Source organism: Podarcis liolepis (assembly GCF_965112155.1).
Source record: "Podarcis liolepis genome assembly, chromosome: 3".
NCBI lineage: Eukaryota > Metazoa > Chordata > Lepidosauria > Squamata > Lacertidae > Podarcis > Podarcis liolepis.
Window position 1 is genome coordinate 39,545,306 of NC_139557.1, and position 25,755 is coordinate 39,571,060.

The 25,755-nt window shown below is 39.6% G+C and overlaps 1 protein-coding gene across 50 annotated transcripts in view; it reads left to right on the plus strand.

Annotated features, from left to right (window-relative positions):
* RIMS1 (regulating synaptic membrane exocytosis 1) overlaps positions 1 to 25,755 on the plus strand; it is a 230,470-nt gene that overhangs the window by 118,166 nt on the left and 86,549 nt on the right. For 31 of the 50 annotated variants that reach the window (XM_083497272.1, XM_083497276.1, XM_083497316.1 and 28 more), the window contains 13 exons: positions 3,492 to 3,559; positions 4,027 to 4,137; positions 5,215 to 5,314; positions 6,402 to 6,525; positions 9,689 to 9,735; positions 11,186 to 11,298; positions 12,811 to 12,941; positions 14,140 to 14,311; positions 14,420 to 14,576; positions 16,539 to 16,610; positions 19,251 to 19,407; positions 21,721 to 21,846; positions 24,895 to 24,957. In XM_083497272.1, coding sequence (XP_083353398.1) covers positions 3,492 to 3,559; positions 4,027 to 4,137; positions 5,215 to 5,314; positions 6,402 to 6,525; positions 9,689 to 9,735; positions 11,186 to 11,298; positions 12,811 to 12,941; positions 14,140 to 14,311; positions 14,420 to 14,576; positions 16,539 to 16,610; positions 19,251 to 19,407; positions 21,721 to 21,846; positions 24,895 to 24,957 — 1,441 coding nt within the window. The remainder of the gene's footprint in view (positions 1 to 3,491; positions 3,560 to 4,026; positions 4,138 to 5,214; positions 5,315 to 6,401; positions 6,526 to 9,688; positions 9,736 to 11,185; positions 11,299 to 12,810; positions 12,942 to 14,139; positions 14,312 to 14,419; positions 14,577 to 16,538; positions 16,611 to 19,250; positions 19,408 to 21,720; positions 21,847 to 24,894; positions 24,958 to 25,755) is intronic. The other 19 variants (XM_083497320.1, XM_083497280.1, XM_083497275.1 and 16 more) reach the window with 4 other exon arrangements.

Below are 25,755 nucleotides of genomic sequence, written 5' to 3' on the forward strand. Positions count from 1 at the left end.
ACTTTTGTTAGCAATATCATGTTTGCCATAAAAATAACGTTGTGAAAGATAAAGTGTCTGAGCATGTTTGTGAGAGAGAAATTGTATAATAGAGTACACATTCTTGAATGCTGCTGTTAAAGTATCATTGTCATTAAGAATTAGGGACTCCATTTAATATGTCCGAAGTGAAATGGCGCAAATAACAATGAGAGAAGGTATATTGTTTGCTCTTCAAAGGGAGAAATCTGTGCCTGAGTGTGAATTTGCCCTTCTTGTATGTTGCTTCCTGTCAGTTCCAACCATCCTCCTGTTCCCTATATATTCAGGCTTCATCCTTTGAGGCAAGGTTGACAACATATTTGAGTGGGTCGTCAGCTGATGCCTCTCCCTCCTTGGCAACATGGAGGCGCTAACTGGTGATGCCTACAGTTGGGGGGGAATGCAGGGTAGGATTCATGTGGTGAACTCTACCACAACATGTGCCCAAGTATGCCAGTTTATGGCACCAGATTTGCTTTGATGAGTATGCTGGCTTTGCACAACTACATACTTGCACACACCTTCTTCCATATTCACATGCCCTAGCACTAAGTTCAGAGGGGGAGAACCTGCTCATGATCCCACCGTTAGCCGAAGTTTGTAGGGTGGGGTGCATGAGAGGGCCTTCTCTGTGGTGGCTCCCTACTTCTAGAATCTTTGGAGGTGTGTCTGGTACTGATATTACACTAATATTTTCATGACAAGTAAAAATGCTGCTCTTTTCACACCCCTTTGGGAGGGGATGAGAAGTGTGATGAGTCACTTGGCTATGATAGCATCTAGCCTGTTTCAGTATTTTTTTCCTGATTCTTTTAATTATAATTTTAAAAGTAGTTGTATATATAATATGGTGTGTTGTTTTTTATTTTATTTACTATACTTCGTTTGAATGAAGGTGTGGTTTTGTTCTGCCCTGGGACTATCTGGTGAAGAACAGATGATAAATGTTAAAACTAAATAAATAGGCATAGCCTTAATTTGATCTAGCATGTCAAAAAGGGGATGAACTTTAGGAAAGATTCTGCAAGTTCAGCAACAACCCTAGCAAAAAAGCTCCCTAAACTATGGCTAATGTTAACTGTGGTTTGATTAAGAACACAAGAGCTTGCAGCATGATGCCAATGGCCCATCTGGACCAGCATCTTGTTCTCAGCTGGCAACTGGCTGCCTTGGATTATCAGTTTCATAATGCATTGTTTGGAGTTGGCTTGTTTCAAGCAAACCATGGTTAAAATAAAAATGGCCAATCTATGATGACACAGTAAACTGTGGTTAATCTAAAAATTAAAGCAGGTGCATCCAAAGCAGCTTGGAGAAGGGTAGGCTCACTCTTGTAATATTAAACTTTGGTTTAACAAAAGGGTGGCTATGTATTTGTACTGAGCTTTTGATATCAACCATGCTATAGATAGATAGATAGATAGATAGATAGATAGATAGATAGATGATAGATAGATAGATAGATATAGATATTTAAAAAATAAATAAGCCCAATGAGAAATAAATGTGCCATTGATGCTGATGCTGCTGATTGTTGTTGTTGTTATTGTTATCCTCTTCATCATCTGTATTACAGCTCTGTAAAGTAGTTTGACATTATTAGCCCCCTATTACAGGTTTGGGTGGGGCTGAGGATAAGAGATAATGAATAAGCTGCTTTAGACTAACTAATGAATTCATGGCAGAGGTAAACCAGAGTCTGCACAGCTCGCATTAGTTGATAATCAGCAATAGCAGAGTGGCTAACAGTGCAATCCTGTGCATGTTTACTCAGAAGTAAGTTTTGCTAATTTCAATTAGACTTATTAGGTAAGTGCGCAGAGAATTGTGCTCCAGCTTGTCTTTACAATGAAGCATCTTCTTGTACAGAATCCTGATCGGTATTCTAAACTGCAGTCTCTGCGAATTGATTATTATAATTCATTTGTTGGTCATCATTACATAACACAGAAGTATATCCATCTCTCTCCATCACTTCACATCATGTAATTCATTCATCTTTCCTGTCTACCCCTTTTACTCAAGTACATTTCCAGTTTTGCCTCCATTATTCAAATTAATATTGTGCATATATACTACTACATACCTCACAAAATTAGTTTAAGTACTATCAATTGCTTACTAGCACAGCTATGTGTATGTCACTCATTGTAGCTTTGGTTGCTTCTGTCTCCCCCAAATAGTGAGATGTCGAGAGCAGTTTTACTGGAAATTGATTATGATGGTGTGATATTTCTGAGTTGGATCCAGCTGAAGTTAACTGAACTTGAGTTCCATTGAAATCAGTAACACAAGTTAGCCATCATTTAAGTGCTATTGATTTAAATAGGAACTATCTGCAGCTAACTTTAGCCTGAATTACAGTCCTATGTATTTGCAAATGTACACAAGTAGGCCATATGGGGATCTGGAGCAAGCAAGCAGCTGCTCAAAATTTACTCCAGTTGGAAATTGTGGGATTGACACAATCAAGCTTGTGTTTATAGCATGCAAGTAGAGTGTGTTGTTTTATATGCAGAGGGGTCCAAGGTTCAACCCTAGGCACCTCCATTGAAATCATCTCAGGTTATAGGAAATATGGTACCTGAAATCCAGAAGAAATGCTATCAGAATGGAGCTAGATAGGCCAGAATAAATAGCCCAGTTCTGCTGGATGAAATGAGTTATATTGGGCCATGGGCTCATCTTGCTCTTTCTCTGATATGACTGTGAGGAAGATTTTGGTTTCACTTAACTGTAGCTTAAACCCAAAAAACTGGTTAATCATAAGCATGGTTTGTTTGAAACAAGCCAGCTTCAAAGCATGGATTACTGTGGTTTAATCAAACCACAGTTAACATTAATCATAGTTTAGGATTTGGATGGCCCACTAAACTCTGGTTAATCTGAAACTGTAGCAGAAGCTTCTGATTTCCTCCTTGTGTCTGTGCTGAAGGAGAGAATAAGAGCATCCAAACCTGGGTAGGAAGACTTGACTCAGTCTGGTATTGCTAAACTATGATTTAGCACACATATGGGGAAGCTGTAGTCTTCTATATGTTGTTGAGCTACAACTCCCATTGTTCCTGACCATGGGCCACGCCAGCTGGGTCTGATGAGAGTAAAAGTCCAACAACACCTAGAGGGCAATAAGGTTCCTCAGACTTGATTTAGGATGTCCTCTGAATGTGGCCAATCTGAAGTATCTCCTTGTATTTTTATATGCTAGCAACAACAGCACCTTGAAACACTGTAATATAGAAACAGTTTTAACAAATTACAAACTCAACCAAAACATAAACTCAATCATCATGCAAGATCTGCAGTTGAATAGGGAATTGTATATTATTATTATTATTATTATTGTTGTTGTTGTTGTAATTATTATTTCTAAATTCGAGCACTAAATTCAGTTCAACTCATAATACAGTTAATGCATTTCCTTCAGAATATACATTTCATTTCATTTCTTCCTTTCCTATATATTCCAGGTGATTTGGATTATTACTGGCTTGATCCGGCCACGTGGCACAGTAGGGAGACATCTCCTATTAGCTCGGTAAGAAATATGCCAAATTGGTCTATTGGATTAAATTAAAATAAATGATTATTTTTTTATTATCATTATGGTGTTGGTTGGTTCTTAACATGATGTTATGAAAAAAGACTGTGACATAGTTGTTTTTATGAATAATCCACAAAACATCTTTAATAGGTAGGATATTTTTGTAGAAAATCTGCTCCTTCATCCATTGAATAAACTTAATAGAAAAATATATGTTAAACCATAAGGAGTTGTGTACTTTGTCTTGGATTGTAAGTGTGCCTTTCATTCTAAGTACTATGCTGGAGACAGCAAACAGTTTAAATAACCAGCATAGGCAACATGCAGTCCATTGATAACTATAAAAATAGATGCCCAACACCTTTATTACATCGTGGGAAAGAGTGTGGCTGTTTTACAGACTTGATTTGTATGATGCATAACCAGGAATTTGCTTCTCCTTGTTTGTTTATTTTTAATAGCATCCTGTAACGTGGCAACCATCTAAAGAAGGAGATCGCCTAATTGGTCGTGTTATTCTCAACAAGAGAACAACTATGCCAAAAGAGTCAGGTGCATTGCTGGGACTCAAAGTAAGTACTGTGGAGGATAGGCTGTAAATTCATTCCAATATATTTTAGAGGTTGGTTGTGGCCTCAAGCGAGAGAACTAAGTGATGGGTGGTGTCTCCTCCTCAGGGTACTAATCTTATCTTTGGTTTTTGGACCTTGTGGTAGGAAAAGAGGAAAAGGATGCTGAGCCCGTCTGCACCTTCCAAATTATGAAAATAGAATCATGAGCCATAGAACTATATTTGGCATTTCTGCTCCTTTAATGTCTGAGGCAGGGGCCTGACATAGATATAATTTGCAGATAGGCATACATTAGCTCAGCAGCCTTTTCTGACCTTTCTCTTCCTCCCTGTGAATTCCTAATATTGACAGATTGACAGATGAATTCCAAACTCCTTTCCAGATAGGGGAACATCTCCCTTCATTAAGAACAGTGAATGCATATTAGGTTGCTAGTTCAAATAGCCATGGACTGAGCCTTGTATGCTTCTTTCATAGAAAGGTTCAAGCTGGCCATAACCTTTAATTAGAGTTGAATGGGAAGTGGAAAATAATAATCATAAGATTATCATCCTACTAGATCAGACAGAAGGGCACATTAGTCCAGCATTCTATTCCCACAGGGGCCCAATCAGGAACCTATGTGATTCCTACTCAGGACGCTGTTAGAAGTAGCAATGCTTCTGGCAACCGCAGGAGGGGAGAAGGTTCCTGTGCTCGAATCCTGCTTGCTGTTCTCTCACAGGCATCTGTTTGGCCACTGTGAGAACAGGATGATGGACTAGCATGAGCCATTGGCCTGGTCCAGCAGGCTTTCCTAACATTCATAATCCGCGTTTTGACCTAGAATCTGTTTATATAAGAGCTTATAGAAATATAGTTTTACATGTATAAGGCCTCTGAACATTACATAAAATATCACTTCAGCAAGGACTGTTTTAACTTTGAACTTGTGTGGCCTGTGTGTAAACATTCTGGTCAGCAGGTCGTGAGAGGTAACTTGCAGCTGTCTATTGGTTTAAATAGTTTTTCATTGCATTCCTTCAAATGTAATTCGCTGTATTCTGAAAACTGACACTTCCCCCCCCACCCACTCAGGTTGTAGGAGGAAAAATGACTGATTTAGGACGACTTGGTGCCTTCATTACCAAAGTAAAGAAAGGTAGCTTGGCTGATGTGGTGGGACATCTAAGAGCAGGTAATTCAGCCGCATAATTTATTTATTTTTGATGTTGCGAAAACAGCACTACTGTTGTGTTTTGTGCTGCATTTACAGCAGGAACGCAGAACACAGAACACAGAACACAGAAACATTTCTGTGATTCTGCGATTGTGTTTGTATTCAGGGTACATTGTATACAAAATGAACTGAACTAAGCTTTGACAGGAGGATCGTCAAACAGCAGTCTGCTTGGCATGAAAAAGAGCCAGGGCTCTTTGAGCAGCCTCTTTGAACATTGAAGCCCCTTAAGAAAGTGTTGGTGTTTGATTGGCCACTTGGAGGAGCTTACTTCTGTCTACATTCATTGGCCAGGAGGGTGCTTCTCATAGAATCATGGAATTGTAGAGTCAGAAAAGACCCCAAAGGTCATTTAATCCAACCCCCTGCAATGCAGGAATCTCCTGTCTGGCCGGCGAACAAAGAGGTCACTAGCATACACAGAAGATGGATTCTGTCGCAAATTTAGTTTTACACAATTAAAATGGATTAAAGTGCTCTGGCACAAAAAACCCACTTAATAAAGAGCCAGACATTTTATGATAGGGAAAGTGATGAGAAAATGTGCATGAAAAAAATGAGATAATGTTCAGTTGATGGGAAGTCATATAACCTTATTGCAACTAAACAAGATGAATGCTTAATAAATAGTGGGTGTTGTATAATGATGATGATGATGATAATAATAATAATAATGGTAGTAGTAATAATAATAATAATAATGTATTATTTCTACCCCTCCTATCTGGCTTGGTTTCCCCAGCAACTCTGGGCGGCTTCCAACAAAAGATTAAAAATATATTAAAACATCAGTCATTAAAAACTTCCCTAAACAGGGCTGCCTCCAGATGTATAGCCTGTGCATAAACGAATCAGAATGGATGTAAATAAAGAGCAGGCACTGTATAACTTCTACACAAGCTTTCTGCAAACTTATCAGGATGAATATTCAATAAACTGATCATCTGTAAGCCTGGAAAAGAAAGCTTATTTATTTATTTGTGTGTACTTGTGCAAAGTGATATGAAAGGCAGGAGATGAAACCTCCCTTGTGTTTACATTCAAGGTGATGAAGTTCTAGAATGGAATGGCAAACCGCTTCCCGGAGCTACAAACGAAGAAGTTTACAACATTATTTTAGAATCAAAATCAGAACCTCAAGTTGAAATTATTGTTTCAAGGCCTATTGGGTAAGGTTCGAATCACTCATTTTGTAAAATGCACAATGTTACATGTGGAATCTTGCCATCATAACTATGTAAGCGTTTCTCTGTGTGACTCAGTCTGTGTACACACACATACATTCCCCCTCTCTCAATCTTCTCTCTCTCTCTCTCTCTCTCTCTCTCTCTCTCTCTCTCTTTCTCTCTCTCTCTTTCTCTCTCTCTCTCTCTCTCTCACACACACACACTTTCCAGACATTTCTCAGGAGAAAGTAAAGGAGGTGGTTTAACTTGGAGGGCTCCTCAAACCCTGGGGCGAAGGAAGGCGTCATGACACCCGGGGGGGGGGGCGTCACTAGATAGGGTGCATGTGCAGCGTCGCTACGTATGATACATGCGCTGTACGTAGCGACACCGCACATGCGCTGTATAGCGGTTTGCTGCCAGTGCCACTCAACCACCGTATGGACGGTACCGGGAACCCTCCGTCGCTGCTGCAGCCATCCGTACGGTGCTGGAGCAGCGCCAGCGGCAAACCGCTATGTACAGCGCATGCATGTGACGTCACACATGCTCTATACATAGCGGTTTGCTGCCGGCGCCGGGATCCTCTGCTCATGGCTGCAGCAGCGAACAGAGGAGCCTCCACATGTGGCTGCGGCGGCACGATGACTGCTCGTGCCACCGAGAGCCCCTCACCCCCGCAGACATGGAACCTGGGGCGTACCACCCTCCACCCCCGCTGCGACACCACTGCCCCAACCCATGTCACCATTTCAATCTCCTTTTAGTTTGTGGAAGGCAAATGTTTGCCAGAGGAGCCTTTTGTATTCATGAACTCCCATCCCCCAACACTCATTTTAGAATCCTGATTTTCCATGAATGCATAAGGCTTCATTTTGCAGCTTGTCTGCTTTCACGAGCTGGAAGGTGATGAGATGAGTGACGGAAGAGGGGCACAGCTTGCATGGTTATTTTCACTGGATGTCTACCTTCCCCTACATTAGGAATGCTGGAAGAGGACTATTGTTGCTGTAATATATGCACATAGCTATTTTAAGAATAAATAAAATGGACAAGGACTGAAGGGGTACAACCACTGTTAAGTGGATTGACCTCTTGAGAAAACCACATTGCTCTGTATAAAGGTTGGGCAGGGATGTGCGGCGTTTTAAGAGTTGTAGCTCTTTATGTGCCATGTTTATTTATATAAAAGTGGAGGGTTGGGTTTCTGTGGCATTACTGTGGCACAGACAACAGTTCCCTGGATTCTGTGCAACCCACAATGCTTCTTTGTTTATGTGAGAGAATAATCAAGGCTTGTGTGCAGAAAGTGGCTTGCCCATATCATGCAGTTTAAAGCTATTGAACAAGTCTCTATGCACCATATCGGGGCACATGCTATGCCTAAGACCCCTGGAAGGGACTAGCAAAATATCATGCTGCCAGGGGACTTTATAGATTCTGGAGAATCCCCAGCATAAAATTATGGTAAATCCCCACCCAAGTGTAAAACTAAAATTTGTGGATGAAGGTAAAAATTCTTGTGATACACAATCAAAACTGCTCAAGGGCAAACAAAATATTTTTGGACTGAGAGCTACTAATAGGAAGCATGTTTTGCTGTTTCAGTGGCTAATGTATAAGAACTGCATGTAAATCTGTAACATGATGCTATACATCAGATGTGGGAAACCTTTGGCCCTCCAGATACTGTTGAACTACAGCTCCCATCATCACTTACCATTGGTTAGGCTTCCTGAGGCTGATAGTTGTAGTTCAGCAACATCTAGAGGGCTGAATGTTCTCCACATCTGCTGTACAATGCCCATTCAGAAGTAAATCCTACTGAGTTCAAGGGTGCTTACTCCCAGGTAACTGTGTTTAGAATTGCAGCCCTATTTAGGGATATATCAGTTTCCATGTGTATTGTATTTCCATGTGCATATACTTTTATTATTATTTTTTACCTTTTCCATATTTTCTTGGTTTTTTCTTTGTTATTGTAAGTTTTTTTCATAGGCTTCATTCAGCAAACTCCTTGAGACGCGTGTATAGAAACTTCTAGTGAGTTACACAATTTGGGTCATTTCCAAAAAGGGGGAAAGTCAGAATCACTAGCTGTAGATAGCTGTCCCCCTTCTGTTCTCTAATGTGTTTCCCTTTGTTGTGTGATTTTACAAATATTGTGGAACATCCAACTGCAATAGTAACCTGATAGTGTGTTCATACTGAAGTTGCTGTCTGTGTTGTAATCATTGTCAAAACCAAATGTACATTAGTGCTGTGTCCCTTAGGATCATCAAGTTCTGTTGTAAATCCCAGCTTTACTAATGGAAAAAAAGGAATCGCGTTTGAAAATTAGGAAGGAGGAGGGAAAAGTTTCATGAATGGGGTGTGGGATTTTGTTATACTTACCTTATTTTTGAGGTGGCCAAAGTCTTCTGTGAATGTCCTTTCATTCTACAAATCATCTCTCTGGTGCTGGAATTTTCAGCCTTCCTAGGTGTCTGTAACTTAAGAAAATCTCAGCTGGGCTTTCCTGTAAGCATGGGAATGTGGAGAGACTGCATACATTCCTCCTGATAGATTGTTGTTTTTGTTGTTAAATGTGATCTTTTCGCTTTTAAAGAAATCAGTGCAGGGAGGGTTTTTAAAAAATGGAATTTTGCTGAAACAAAATCAGCAAGTGCAATCCCAGGGGCTTGACAACATTTCCCACACTTTAGCTGAAGCCTAGATGATGGTGTCATAAAGTATCAGTCCCTGTAGGGCTTTCTCAGATCAGGAAATACAGGCACCCAGGAAGGCTGCAGACTACTAGAGAAATGTGTAATGGAAAGAAACACACACAGTGCCCTCATCTCCCTCACAACAATTAGGTAAGCTCAGCCCTGTGCCATCAAAATTCTAAAGAAAATTGAAAGACATTGTAAAGCAACCTGGGAATGAAGAAGGAAGATGCAAAAACAGAGGATAGGTTTCGGCATAGCACTATGAGAGAAAAGTTAAATTAAAAACAACAATATATCTAACAAAGACCTGTAAGTGGGGGATTTTTCAGGGCCATGAGTGAAAATCTGAGGGTAATTGTTGTTGAAAATTAAGTAATTACCTCCCTCTAATGTCCATGTATTTGTTTTGTAGAGAAGCTGTTCAGGTTTTTCTAATTTTTCTATACCTATTTTAGTGACATTCCAAGGATTCCCGAGACTTCTCATCCTCCACTAGAATCTAGTGAGTATTTCCTTTGTTCTTGCTTATGCTTAGATTGAAATAAAATTATTTAGAAGAATATATGCAGCTTTATGCAGTCTGTAAGCACAATCTTTGTCTAAAACTACTTTTGATACCACTGGGTTCAGTCCACAAAACGTTGGTGCTGATATGCCTACACTTTCAATGGGGAGAACTCTCTAATGTCACCACCTGAACTGATGGTTTAAATTCACTTCCAAGAAACTAGCTAGATTGTTTCTTCTGTGGTGTGGTAAAATTCCACATAAAAATGAAGCTTTGGCAAAAAAGAGTTTTTCCATGAGAAAACGTAACTTAGGGTCTTCCTGCGCCATCATTTCCCTGAATTGCAAATGTGTATTAACTTTCCCTCCAGGTTGTGTTTCAGTTGCAAAAACTGAAGAACATTCAGCAGCTGTTGTGTGTCATATAGTTGCACAATCATAACAGGCCCCCCATAAGAGGTCATAATCCATTTTTCCTGCATGTGCCACATGAATATTTGTGAAATTTAGGGTGATATCCAATGTTAGTTCTCATCCCATCAAGTTCAATAAGTTTGCTCAGAATACAACTTAGCTGGATATCACTCTTAGTGATATTATTCTCTGAACACCTTTAGCATTCCACTACCAACTTTATTTCTGATTAACAAATGGTGACAACAGTACTCCCTCCCAAATCTTATTCATTTATAAAATTATTTATGAGGCAAATTTTGGCCGAAAAAAATGACCCCCAAGGCAACTTACATTTTGCAAACCTTTTATTTTAAAATTTAGATAATATCTTTGAGACCTATATCACTCTCCAAGTTTTAGCAAAGAATGTATTGCCCATTCTTATTCTTTATTATTACTATACTGTACAGAGTATCTTCTCCCCTGTAGCGAGATTATCTGTCCCCTTGATATTGGATGGAATATTGACATTGAAAATAGCTTCAGGATTATTACTTGACTGACCAAGTGGAAAGGCTGTCAGTGTTCTTATTTTGTTTTTGCATCTGCTCAAAATCAAATGTTTTGTTGAAAATCCATCATTTAATGACATTTATCAGAATTTTCAATTTCCCCCCCTTCCCTTCCCTGCTCCTCTATTTTTCTATCATTTTCCTTTCTATAAAGATTTGAAAATAAATAAATGTGCAGCTATGGAAAATGGGCTACAAAGGGAAGGTACTTTGTTTCTTTTATCATCACCATCATTGCTGTTGTTATTTTGGTGAAGACCTTTTTGTCACCCTCCCCTCATTTATTTTGAAAGAGAATCATCTTTCTCTTGCTGAATAGTCAACCCATTGGTTTCAGCATCTCAGAGTAGTTGGTTCAGTGTGTGCAATGTTACATGTTAAAAGCAGAAGCAGCAATGAAATTGTTTTTGGTGTATCTTGCATTAAACTGCTGTCTCTTCCCCCCTCACATTCTCTCTCCCCCCCCCATCCTTACAGGTTCTAGTTCATTTGAATCTCAAAAAATGGAACGGCCGTCAATTTCTGTTATTTCCCCTACTAGTCCTGGAGCCCTAAAAGATGCTCCGCAGGTCCTGCCTGGGCAGCTCTCTGTAAGTACAAAATGGTGTTCACCGGCAGCACATTTCGTTTGCTGTTTTTGTTCAGGTATAGGTTACAAAACTGAGCAGATTAGGAGGAAAATGTCAGTGAAAGTTTTAGCCTTTCCTTTTTGTTTTTTATTTGACGTCTGTGCAGCCTAAATTGTATGCAGAAAATGTTTTTGTTGACATTTTGGAAGCAATGCTTTTGTATGAACGTTCAGCACTAGATCATCCAGTGATGACTTGGATGTATGCATAGGCTATCCCAGATATAACACCACACATACAACTTCCACATTACCTCCTGTCCTCTTGATTTCTCCACACTTGATTGCTGCACGGTCAGATGTGTGAACTGACTCAATGAAAACACCTCCATGTATAGCAGGGCTGGTTCTACAATGCAGCAAGTTGTAGGAGGGTAGATGAAGGTGAGAACTGGTGCGGCAAGACTTTGGCCCTAGTAATGGGTGGGGGAATCACTTTGGGCAGCAAAACATACTGATCTGGGGTAGCTTATTTACACATGCAAGTCATCCCATGATATAACAGTCACCAAGCGATAAACATGCATTAATAAGAACATAATAAGAGTTCTCCAGGATCAAAGAAAAGGTCCGCTTAAGTTTGACATCATGTTTCCCACATTGGTCAAGCAGATGCCTTTGGACAGCTGGCAAGTAGAGGCTGAAGACAACTGCCCTCTGCCGTTGTTGCTCCTCAGCAGCTACTGGTCGGTGGCATCCAGGTTACCTGAAATATCTCCTCATTTTATCCTCTTTAGAGGTCTTGCGCTTCAATCAGCCGCTTAGGCTGGCAGAATTTCCATTACAACAGATGCCACATAATACCCATTCTGCTTTTGTAAGAATTGAAACGCCTTGCCTATTGATATCAAGCAGGCCCTTTCAATGTACTCTATTTTGTGCTGGGTAAAAACATTATTGTATAGACAAGCCTACCCAGATGTTTAGAAAGTTCACACATGCTTTTCAATTGTCTTTTAAATCTGCAAACTCTCTATACTGTGCCTGTTACAAGGGGAGGAAATTACTGTCCGTTTTAGCTTTTTGTTGATCTTAATTACTGTGTTTTATATCATACCTGCCCTGTAAACTGTCCAGGGATATAGCCATCATGACTATTCACCATTAACAGGCTCATCCTCCATGTCTAACCCTCTTTAAGGCATCTGAGCTTGTGACCATCACTGGTTTCCTTTGGTATTGAATTCCATAAATTAATTAAATGCTATGGAAAGAAATACCGTTGTCTGTCCCGAATCTCCTGCCCATCAGTTTCAGTGGATCATGCCCAAGATCTTATCAATTAATCAAGTATATTGTGGCTAGGCTTAAGGGAGGAGTGGATATTTAAATTTACAATACTGTATTTTACTTTTGCCATTTTAAAATGAGCATATTTTTAGCCCAGCTCAAGTTTCAAGGATCTGATTGGATATGAATCCAAATGAATGCATTTTCTGGACTGATAACTTACAATTATTTTATAACATTTTAGGTAAAGCTTTGGTATGATAAAGTTGGGCATCAGTTAATAGTGAATGTTCTTCAAGCAACAGACCTGCCACCCAGAATAGATGGACGCCCGAGAAATCCTTATGTAAAAATGTATTTCCTTCCGGACAGAAGGTAGCTCTTTAAATGAAAAACATGCTCTACTGAAAAAATAGTTTGAAAAAATATATTGCTATATGTTTATATGCTTTTCTAAAAGAGCCATGAAAAATCAATCTATGAATGGCCCTATATTTAGAGTAATTTACTCCAGTCTCCTCATGGAGACTCCTCATGTTCTAAGGGCCATCTTTGAATAAGGCTTAATACCATGAACTGCATCTTTTATTGGGGGAGCAGTTAGAATCCTTTTTGATGGAAGGGATTTGTAGGAAAAGAAACTTTCCACAATGGAAAGTTATCCTGGCCCAATAAAAGAATATTCACCACACCACATCTTCCCTTCCAATGTTATCCCCCCTTCCCCTCTTCAACCTTATGGGTGGAGCTGATTTATCCTTTTATCTGTCCCTTTCCCATTAAGAGTGTGTGTGTGTGTGTGTGTGTGTGTGTGTGTAGACAGATAGATAGGTGATAGATAGATAGATAGATACAAAATACAGTAAAAAGATAGATAGATAGATAGATAGATAGATAGATAGATAGATAGATAGATGATAGATACAAAATACAGTAAAAGTATTTTTGTCCAACCCTTGGTCTTGTATTTTGAGTGCAACTTTTGTACCAAACACTCAACCCCTGGCTTGTGTTACCGATAATTCATTCACTAAATGGACTTGGGGTGATGGATAACTCTCATAATGGCTTGGTTCATTTGCCTGCCCCTTAGTCCTTCCACTCACCTAGGGCCTGAAACTCAGTGGTACAGCATCTACTTTGATTACACAAGGCCCCAGATCCAATCCTTGGTATTTCCAGGTAGGGTTGGGAGAGAACCCTGCCTGATGATCTGGAGAGAAACTGCCAGTCAATGTATACAAGGCTGAGCTAGACGGAACAGTGGTCTGACTCAGATTAAGGAAGCTTCCTATGTTTATAGTTGCTGGACAACCTGAATGTCCCCTTTAAGCCCTTTTGACTGTTGAGTGTTCTTGGCCTGGCAGCGCTGCTCTGTGGCTGAGAAACAAGGCCACCGGTCAACTGAGTAGTGCTCCCTTACCTCACTTTGCAGCTACCAGGGGTAGCCCAGCAGAATAATAGTAGGGGGTGAGTAGTAGTAGGGGGTGATAGTAGTAGGGGGTGAGTTAGAGGCCTTGCTTCCTGCATTGTGATTTACAACAATGTTTTGTTTTTTCTTTGTTTGTTTCAGTGATAAGAGTAAGAGGAGGACCAAAACGGTAAAGAAAAGCTTAGAACCAAAATGGAACCAAACTTTTCTCTATTCCCACGTGCACCGTAGAGATTTTAGAGAACGGATGTTGGAGATCACGGTTTGGGATCAGCCCAGAGTGCAAGAAGAAGAAAGCGACTTTCTTGGGGAGGTGAATTTACATACGTTGGCACTGGAAACTAGTTCTGTTTTAAACATGTGACAGGATCTCCAGAGCGTTTTGTTTTCTGTTGATGAAGCTTGTTCCCTTTCCCCATAGATCCTTATAGAGCTGGAGACAGCACTTTTAGATGATGAACCACATTGGTATACGCTGCAGACGCATGATGAATCCTCACTACCTCTGCCTCAGCCATCACCTTTCATGCCAAGGAGACATGCCCATGGTGGAGAAAGCTCCAGCAAAAAATTACAAAGTAGGTCCACGACTCCTTTTTTTCCAGCTAGTTTGTTATGATAACAAAGGTGTACTAACACCTTTAGAACATGTAAGCAGCTGCCTTCTTTAAAAGGTTCCAGAGTTTTACTTGAATAAGAATGGGTGTGAAAATTTCAGCTTGGATCCTAAGATAAGTTTAGGACGTTCACAGAAGAAAGGTTTTCTCACCGCTGCAGCCATCTGCATCTAGGGATGGGGAAGAAATTGAGTTCAGTTCACATTTAAAGACTAATCTACGTTAGTACCACTTTCTGAAACAATATTCTTTAGCTGAGATTCCAGCATTGCAGGGGGTTGGACTAGATGACCTTTGGGATGCCTTCAAACTCTGCCATTCTATGATTCTGTAATTCTATACAAACTGAAACATCACTGTGCTTTGAAATTTGCTCTTCTCTGAATTTTGCAGTAAATTTCTCCAGCCAAGAAACGTGTACAAAAATGCATCTGCAGTTGATGACTGAGAGAAATCAATTGACAAATTCAATGATCCTGTTTTGCGACCTACCAAAAGCCTCTCCTGAATTATGTGGGATGTGTACAGGGGGCTGCTGGGGGAGCAGCTTTTTTCAACCTTGTGTCTCCAGATGTTGTTGGACTACAACTCCCATCATCCCTGACCACTGGTTCTGCTAGCTAGGGATGATGGGAGTTGTAGTCCCAACAACCCCTAGAGACACAAGGTAGAAAAAGGCTTCTCTGGAGTGTCTTTTTGGATGTTCACAGGTGGCTACACAGTGAGGGGAAGAAACTCCCCACCCCCCCAGCAAAAGTTCTCTTACCTTAGGATCCAAGCATTGATAAGCAACAGCGCTGAGCAGCATACAATCCCTCAGTGACCTTTACTGTTTCCATATTAGTTCACTTAGCTTATGCCAACTTGGTTGTTGCTAACACAATGTGGCTGTCATCTCCAGTCCAATTTATTTCTAAAGCAATTTCACTGTATTCAGCAAGTGGGGTCCTGTAAATGTCACTGGAAGATTATGACATTTGATTCTAGGCTGTTGGCACCAATATTCATTGTATAGCTCTGGCTACTGCATTTGTGGCAATGTATTTGAAACTCTGTACTAAGTCCAACGAAAGGTCAAAGTTCCTTTGACTTTTAAACAACTTTCAGGACCATGACTGTTCTCTAGCCCAGAAAATGTGTACATTTAATGGGAGTGGGGAACTCAACAGATTCCAAGAAAAGAAGTCCATGAAAAGCTGAACTTTCAAGCCCTACATGGTTCTTTAGCAGCTAGAAACACTGGATTTCAGGCATGGAATGTAACTTTAGGCTAGGTTGGGTATGGGTTATGAGAGGCCCCTACCAGTCACATGGACCGGGGAAGGCAGGCTTGCATATAAGTTGCTGGAAACTACAAGAGCAGAGTGCTTTTTGTGATTGGTTCCTTCTTGCAGGCTCCCTGTAGACATCTGGTTGGCCACTGTGAGAAAGGGTTGCTGGACTAGATGGGCCTGATCCAGCATGCTGTTCTGTTAACAGCCTCTGACACAATATGGTGACGGTTGCTGGATAATATGAACCCACAACCTTATGGATCATTTTAGTAAGACAATGTTGCACTGGTATGTGAGGCAGAGCAGTCAAGTTCTGCCCCTCATGGCAGGCATTTAATTTCACTTTTCCACAGCTATGCAAGTTACTGTTTGCACTGCTGTAGATAATGTCGGCCTACTCATCCAGGCTGGCACAATTTTTTTATTTCAACAGAACTTGCAGTAAGTATACTTGGGACTGGTGCCATTACTCAGGTACTATGTCTCCTTTCTGAGCCATTTTACAATAGTTTTTATATATATTGTTTTTAAATATGAATGCATCCCATATTTGACTCTCCATAATGACAAGAATCTTTACTTAAACTTATTTCTGCCCTTTACAAAAGAACCAAGTATACAGGTATCTATTTGCCTTACTGTTGCACAGGATCTCAGCGAATCAGTGATAGTGACATCTCAGATTATGATGTTGATGATGGTATTGGAGTAGTTCCTTCAGGTGCGTGGGTGAAGAGCATGGTCCTACATCCTTTGCTTTTGCTTCTCCCTTCTCCCTTCCAGTTTGGTTTTCTAGAGTTTTCAAAGATGATGAATTGGGAGATTATGTTTTCTAGAAAGTAGTTTGATTCTTTATTCCATGGTGAACCTTTTTAAAAAATCTGTATTGTGTATTAATTGCATTTATGTATTATGCATTAATAAGAAATGTTTATATCCTGCCTTTCTACTGCATCAGGGTTCCTTACAGCAGTTTAAAACACAGTAAAATCTAACAAAAATCAATCGGACAAACAATAATAAAAAGCAACAGCAACAGTGGCATGGCAATCTTGATATTTCTGTTTATACAGCTAATAAAATTGTGGATATTACAAGGGTAGAGGCTGCTTTTCGAAGCTATTTTTCTGTGCATAAGAAAAAATGCAAAAAATAAAAAATGTAATTAAAATGTCTAACTGAAACATATTGTCCATTTGATGCATTTGCTCTTGCTTATATCTTAGACAGGTTCACCATGGAATATATTGAAAATGCATGACTGTATATTAAGTGCATGAAGCATGGCTATATCTTTTATAATTCTCATAAGCACTCACAAGTTATCATTATCCAAAATGTGTGCATAGAGGGAGACTCTCAGTTGTTACACAGAGACAAAGATAAAAGTTGCTCAACATTGCTGCAGGTGCTGAGAATATTTCTTCTGCTGCCAATCACTTGCCTGAACAAGAAAAGCAGCTTGAATTGTTAAAATATTTTGGTGATCAGCTGCAGTACTAATTTTCAAAAGCCTTCCATCTTTACTATGGTTGTCTAGTATTGTGGCCAATTTAATCTTGACTAGTATATATATATATACTTCTTTGAACATGACACATCTAATATGATGTAGTTTGCCTATGTCTACAAACTCATTTTAATATTACTGACAAGAGTTGCTTATCACATTAAAGATGGCAGTGAAGTTCTCTTTAACTAGAGATTCAAGAAGGATGACAAAAATAGTAACTTAGGCCATTTTTGACAATTTTTCTGGAACAGTACTTGAGCACAACTGCATAAATTACCCCATTAGCTTCAACAGCGGGACCTGAAAAATTTGAACGTTGTTTTATATTTTACTGACTAACTGAGTACCAGTTGCCCCTAGGGAGTTTAATAGTGACTTTTAATGAAAGAAACATACAGTTTTCTTTTTCTGTACTTAGGTTTTCTGTGTATGTGTGTGAATCCCTGGTTTTCTCCAAGATAAGAATGCGGTTCAATTAACGTCAGAGTAATTGAAACTGTGGGAGGGTGCCCCTCCCGTCCTGGTCATTCTCAGCAAGTTTTCTACACACAACACACTGCATCTTCCATTCCACATAGCTGTCACACAAAAATTACAAGAGAGGTGCATGCCATATGCTTTGGATGTATACATCTTCAGAATGGTTCCCTGTAATCTCCCTTGTTTCCTGCCTCAAATACGAAGTCCCCTATGGATCCTTCATGTAGCTTTTCTTCTAACTAAAGGGGGCTAATTTAAAGAGCTTGAGCTGCTGCTTTCTTGTCATGCTATCAACTTGGTCTGAGGGACTTCATTTAATACAAGGGTAATCCATGAGGGGGGCCCCCAGATACTGCTAACCTCTAACACCCATCATCACTGCCTTTTGGTCAAACTGTGAGGGGCTGATGGGAGTCATAGTTAAATAATGTCTGGAGGGCGCCACATTGCTAATCCCTGATTTAAAATAACTGGCCTTTTTTCTCTCGGGGAAGTTTGACTATTGAATGGGGGCCTTTTCATCTTCTGGAAGAAGAGGGTTTTCTGTGCAGTTCAGCGGTGTGTGTCCCCCACCCCAGTACAGGAAGACAAAATGTTACTTCCAATATTAAACTATAGGTGGGTTTTACTACCTAAATGGAAAGTATAATCTGTGTTTGCCTTCGGCTCTTAGCTAATAAAATAGTTTTTTAACTTGATGGCATATGGGTACCTTTCTCTTAGACTTGGTTCTTTTTGCCTATCCAGCTTTGTTCTGTGGTGTTGGGCCTCTGGCTAACAATAATTAGTAGTGACATCTTTATGTTTCCTTGAATGTAAAGCAAGTTCTGTGGATCATTTTATATGAAGCAACATTGGGTCAAATGACTTGTGTACCATACTCATGTCAGCAGATAATTTAAATGAAACTGAAACAGAGGCTTCAATTCTAAAACAATTTACTCATAAGCAATTCCATAGACTGGATGAATTGAATAAATCAGTTTGTTTCAGTATTGCAGCCACAGATGCATAGATTTCATTTAAAAAGACTGAAGAGCTGAAAAAGTGACGCTTGTGGCAAATAATACCTAACCCTGTAGGTATTATTTCTGCTCCTATTCACTTTCTCACCTTTGGGAATTTTGCAGTCTTGCACGTAAATTCTCCTGTATGTATGTCTGTACCTTTCCCCCCATATTCGCATTACATTTAAATATAATGCTAATTGTTAGCCCTGATTGCATGACATTTCAGGATTTTCACAAGTTGCACAACTCTGAAAATCTTGTAATCAATAAAGAGATGTTTTCCTGAAAAGACTAGTCCAGATATGAACACTTGCCATTTCTGACCTGAACTAACTTCATTTTGTTGCACTTCTACCAGTAGGCTATAGGTCTAGCACTAGAGAAAGTAAATCTACAACGTTAACTGTGCCAGAACAGCAAAGAACAACCCATCATCGTTCACGATCTGTATCTCCTCACCGTGGTGACGATCAGGGCAGGACCCGTTCTCGTTTACCAAATGTGCCATTACAGAGGTAGGCTTCAAAATATAGCTGCTTTCATCATCAACACACATTGGGCAGACTCCAGCCAAAGCCGAGCTCTTTTTAGTTCCATTTATTATAGTTGGGAGAGTTGTTAACATGTGTGCTTAAGACTCTCCCGCTCAAATCGAGAGAACTTTGAAAAGGGCTTAACTTTGGCCAGATTGTCTCCATTGTGATTAAAGAAATGTGAAGGTGATGTTTTCCTTGGGCAGCTGCACATGAAACCCCTGCATGGTCACTTCCACACTACGACAACTGCCTCTAGGGTGAGCCATGTGTCTGCCATGCAGAGGCTCCTTGCTTAATTGTGCAGCTGTCTTAAGGAAATACTAAATGTTGAGTTTTCCTTAGTGAGTTTGTGGAAAATGTGAAAGCATAACAGAAAGAAAAGCAGCTCTTCAGTCTAAAAAGATGATTCTATTAAGAGATAAATGGGCATTTCACTTTAAGCTACCAATGATATTTCCCCCATTTTCATGGAACAAATGAGATCTCTAGGGTAGCCAGACAAAGAAGACCCTGTGCTCTGCCTTGTAGTTTTGAAAAGAAAATGGATAAGGAAGAATGGAAAGAAGTGAGCTGCTGAGGAGGGGAGATGTTTAGGTATGTTTTCATACCCTGGTGAAAATGAGAGGGAATAGTTTGACAGATGGCAGAGGGAGCCAACCTGGTGCCCTCTAGATGTTGGACTATAAATCTTATAAACTATAGTTGGCATGGCCATTGGTCAGGGATTATGGAAGTTATAGTCCAACAACATTCGAAAGACACAATGTTGACTATCCCTTGTACAGAAAAGGAGGGAAAGATCATGTCACAACAAAAGGAAGTAGGAAATAACTTAGCAAAATTCCAGTGAAGTTGGATATTATGGAAGACAAATACTTAAAGGAAAAGGGTGTGGATGACAGAAGAGAACTAGACTCTTGATATTTACCAGCATATTGGGAAGCTAAGGAGAGAAACTGATAGACCGGACAACAATAGATTATAAATCAGATAAAAAAATTATCAGAAAGTTCTGCTAATTATCAGTTTCTTTTACGGCAAAAGCTATTTAGTATTGTAGACTACTCACTTTTTTAAGAATATAAATCAGTGTGAGCATCTATAGTCTTCTAGCAACTAAAAGAAAATCCACATAAACCATCACATTTAGCTGGATTTGTGTTGTAGCGTACCTAATACTAGGTTTCCACACACGACAGGTTTCTCCAGACAGCTCACCACCGTGAAGCAATCCTGTATTGCACAAATCAAAGAAACGACCACACAAGGGGATGTTTTCTACAGCTCACTATGCTCTGTATTAATATTAACTGTTAATTACTACTAATTACTCTTAAGTGACAGCTTAGTATTTGCAAGACATAGGCTTAAATTTTCCCCTCTCACCTTTCCTAAAAACATCTTTAAGAAGTCAGTTGTCACAACTTCCATCCTTTCTCCTCCTTGTCTCCCACCTTGTTTACTCATAAGTCACAAACACTGCAGACAGATAGTCTGTGTCACTATGAAAAGCAAGGGCATACACCAGCCACCATGTACATGGTGTATGGGTGTTGATGTTTTTATGCATGCATCCACGGAGGCCAGTTTGGTGTAGTGGATAGTGTGTTGGACTTAGACTGAGAATTCCCTCTTAGCTGTCAAAGCTCTTTGGATGGCCTTGCATCATTCCCTGTCTGTCAGCCTAACCTGTGCCACAGGATTGTGGAAAGTAAACTGGGCAACTTAGTGGGGCAGGAAGAATAAACACCTCCTCAACTCTTGGGGGGAAGCACAGAATGAAAAGGAAATAAATGTATTCTAATGGGCTGGTTCTCACAGGAACAGGAACTTATTACTTGTTATTGCCTGTAATACCTGGCATATAAGGCAAACCATAGCATAAAATGAGGCTTTGTATAGTTCTTTTGGTATAGTAACTGAAAGGGATTTATAGTTTCTTGATACAGATGATTAGGCTGTCCAGAAACAGCAGCTCAGTTATTTTCTTAACGGCATAGAACACAGTAGAGAATGAAAATTGCTAACCAGGAAGGAATAAAATTTCCTGCTCATGGTTCTTTCTATGCTCAAAAGCAGGCAGAGCTATAATTTCCCTCTCACAGTTCTTTCTGGCAATGTGGATTTTTTGCATCACTTTTTGGGTATTCCTCCATTGGTGTTGGGGTGGGGAGGACTTGCTTCCAATTCATCAGCCTTGACCATTCCTGTTAAATGTCTGGGAAACCTTGATTAAACAGTGATAAGAAAAAACATGGTCAAACACATGTGTGCTTCTATGAACATTTCCAGGAGTTTAGATGAAATTCATCAAATGAGAAGATCACGTTCTCCAACTAGACACCATGATGCCTCCCGAAGCCCAGTTGACCGCAGGTCCAGAGATATGGATAGTCAGTATTTGTCAGATCAAGAAAGGTATGTTTGCCACTTTAAGAGTGTGAATCTGTAGTAATATATATATATCTGTGCATTTTAAAATATATATTTTTGCTGGTGTTGAAATGTGCTTTATACTGTCTAGAACTATGAGCTTTATATTGTGTGGACTACGAGGTGGGAAATAGTCTGACAGTAATCAAATAAGCGAAGCATTATTCTAATCAGTAGTGGAGTCTCATAAAAAATAATTGATTTTATGTTCTCAGTGCAAATATGGTGAGTAGCATTTTAAAAAAAAGACAAAACTGGAATCTTGCTTCATTTAGTAAGAGCTTTGTTCTTGTGACTTTGCACTTGCAAAAGTAAATTTTGATGCTGTGGTGGTTAATGTTGTTGAACCATTTTAATTCTGTGAGGACAAAGATGTTACTGCAGATATAGAGAGACCACACTTTTCTGTAATGCAATAAGTTGCATCTATTTGAGGTGCTGGGCCTTCCTATGCCAACCATATCTATAGTCAAATAGTGTACTGTATGTCACAATTATTCCTTTCATTCTTCAGTGAACCAGAGCATAGCGTAGCCATACATTCTGCTCTGACCATTCAGAACTAGAAGCTGTCAACTTTGAGGATATAGACAGCTGGGTTAATTGTCTCTCACCCGTGGTGGAATTTGGGATGGGAAAGATGCCTCGCTTACCTAGTTATTTTAAAGCAGGGGCAGTATCTACCCATTTACTTGTGCTAGATTGCCAGAATTTAACTTTTCACTTGTGTTAACAAAAAAGTATTTTGAAAATTATCTTGCAGGTTTTTTTAACCTTATTTTAATCAAAAGATTACATGCACACAGACCCACACCCTGGCTATAGTAGACCTCAGAATGATCCAGTTTAGAAGCTGGAGGAGAGGACTGAATGTTGACTTGCAAGGAATTCGACACAATGTGTTGGGTGCCTCATATCATTCATGGGGGCCAACATTCGTCTTGAGTTAGAATTTAACCCTTGGCTATCACTGAAATTAGACAAATGCTTTCATTCTGTTTCCACTCATCCAAATTTGGATCTTGGTTCTTCTTCAGTATAGCTTGCTTCTCCTTTATTGCTGGTAATTCTGTAGAATGTTTTCTATTGTCTCCACCCTCTCTTATTTGTATGTTAGGGTGGTCCAGAGTTATAATTCTGTGGACATAGTGTGGTATATGCTGGCACATTTGTAGCTAATCAGGCAGGACACGGAGGCTCAGTCCATCATAAAGACTACCAGACACTTCAAAGACACCTCAGCTTCCTGCTCTCACATTCACAGTTGTTCCCTCACTATCTCACTCTTCCTTTCATGTTTCCTATGAAAACATACAGCACCCATGATATCCACGTACAGTCCTAACTTTACCTTCTAAACCGGAGACAGTGCTTTCTCATTCACCTCTCCTGTCTCCTGGGTGAGATGACAAATGCTGCTGCAGCTTTAAAAAAAAAAAAAAGTCATTCAGACCAAAGTCCTACTGGCAGCATAAGATTCTTCAAAGGAGGGGGTTCAGGAAGTGTGAGCCCCTGACACCTTCAGATTCATGGGTGAAGCAAATTAATAACATTGGTGAATAAGCTCTAATTTCTAAGAAGCTTTCTTGAGCTAGTACCATTGAATTCAATGGTTCATTAGTTTACAAAGTATTCCATTATTCTTTAACCTGCCCTGTTGAATTCCAGTTTTGCATGTGGGATGTTAGGCTTCTTTTGTGTGTGGTATGTTGCACCAGAATCCTATAATGTTAGTAGGACTCTGTTAGGCAACATTCCACCAGATAGTTAAGGCTTTTTTATACAGGATTATTTCTTATGACGTTACTGATCAATCCCCATGTATGCTATTGTGACAAAAGGACAACACATGGCTCACACGTTGACTAGTTTGTATAATGTTTAAACCATTGCTTTTTTCTGGGGGACGCAGGAGTCACATACCCCTAAACATTTTGTGAATCTAAGTTTGGCCTCCTTGAGGGGCAGTATTTCAATATGAGTAGGAAAATGAGAGTACCACTAAACATTTTTAAGGGGGAAAAAGCACTGGTTTAAACCATAGTATTTCATATGACTATTTGGTTCTTTTGAAATGGCACATCTTCCTGAGCAGCAAATATACTTTACTCTGGTGAACCTTGGAAATTTATCTCAGTGATTTGTGTTTGGGCAGAATCAACTTAATGGTCTTACAGACCTCCCCCTCATCACTTCAAAACATGACATGCCAACCTTGCTTCATTTGGGGGTCCTCCTGGTCTTTCTCCTGAGTGGCGCTGTTGACTTCTGCCTGAAAGTCCTGCCCTAGTGGTCCCACAGCATGTACACATCTTGTTAAAACTCGTGCTACATGCTGCGCCCTTCTCTTTGCAGTTATTTCACTGTTGCTTGTAATGTATAGCTCCTTACAGTGGAGAGCCACAGGTCTGAATTAGAATGTTATAATGTACATTGAGGACATATTCAGGATGTGTGGTGACAAAGTAATAATAACAACAATAATGATAATAATAAGTTTTTGTGTTTACAAACAAATGTTCAAAGGCATCATTATGTTTATGAATAGATTAGAGGAAGCTTGTAGTGTTGCTATGGCTTGAACTTCCACGGTTTTTTGATTTGGAAGATAAAACTCGTTTTCTTCAATATTTCCTTACTATAAGCATATTGCCTTACGTTCATGAACAGTTTATTTTAGTTGCTTGTATTTAGAAATGCAGAATAACAGGTTAGCCGGTCAGCTGTGAATTAAGAAACATTCCAGATATTAAAAGACTGCAGAGTTAAGCTCCTTTAAAATCTGTTGCAGTGAATACATGTTAATCAGCCAAACTAAAGGACTGTAGCCTTTATTTTAGAATACTGGCCCAGACAGTCAAATATATATATATGGAGTGTTCTAATATGTCTTTAACTTCTGTTGAGGTAACTATCTCAGTTCAAGCTTTCTGGTTTATTTTATGTTTTCATTTGCATACCATGGCATAATTCATGCCATTTAATGCTTCATATTTATATCTGTTTCATTCATCATCCATCCTGTCTGTGCAGTGAGCTTCTAATGCTGCCCAGGGCAAAACGAGGAAGAAGTGCAGAGTGCCTACATACCACCAGGTAAATACAGGCATTTGGTAACCAAGTTTGGATAGTTCTGGTGTGTGTGTGTTTTCTTTTCTTTTACAAGTCACTTTTGTTTCTGTCAGTCCTCTGCTGTAATATTCCTGTATTAGCAATACTGTATTGAAGTAAAAGGCTATGGTCTAGCTGCTTGATTATTTTTAAACATTTGTTGATATATGTTTATCCTATCTTTCAGTGGATAGGATTATAGTGAGCCCAATGTACCCAGACCTGTGGCTTTTTATACATATTTTATATATTCATATGCCCTGCAGTGTCTGGATCATAGAGATTAAGTTACTGAGAAGTTTAATGTTTAGAAGTTGAACATTCATACACACCAACTGGTGTCCCTCTGCTGATGAAGACAGAAAAGGGAGGGTGGGAATGCGTTCTGGATTTTGTGGGGTGCAGAGAGGTGGAGGAATCACCAAAAATTGCATCTAACCTCATTACACTGATGTAGGCCTTCCATCAGTGATGGGACATCAATTGGATACCATCCATTGAATGGAATTATTGAAGAAATGTTGCAAAAGGTCTTCCAATGTATGGCAGTGGTATCAATTTTGCACTGTGTTTATTAATTTTTCCTTTTTAAAAATTTGTGTTTTCATAATTGGTTTTGTGTCTTTTGCATACTGATCACATTAAGTACTTATAATCAAACACCCTCACTTGCTAAGAGTCTTTGAGGGCATGGCAATACATACACAGAACTCCTTCAAGGGCCTCCCCTCTCATTTTAGCAAAGGGAACAAGCAAATATACATGACGATTCTCTGTCTGTGA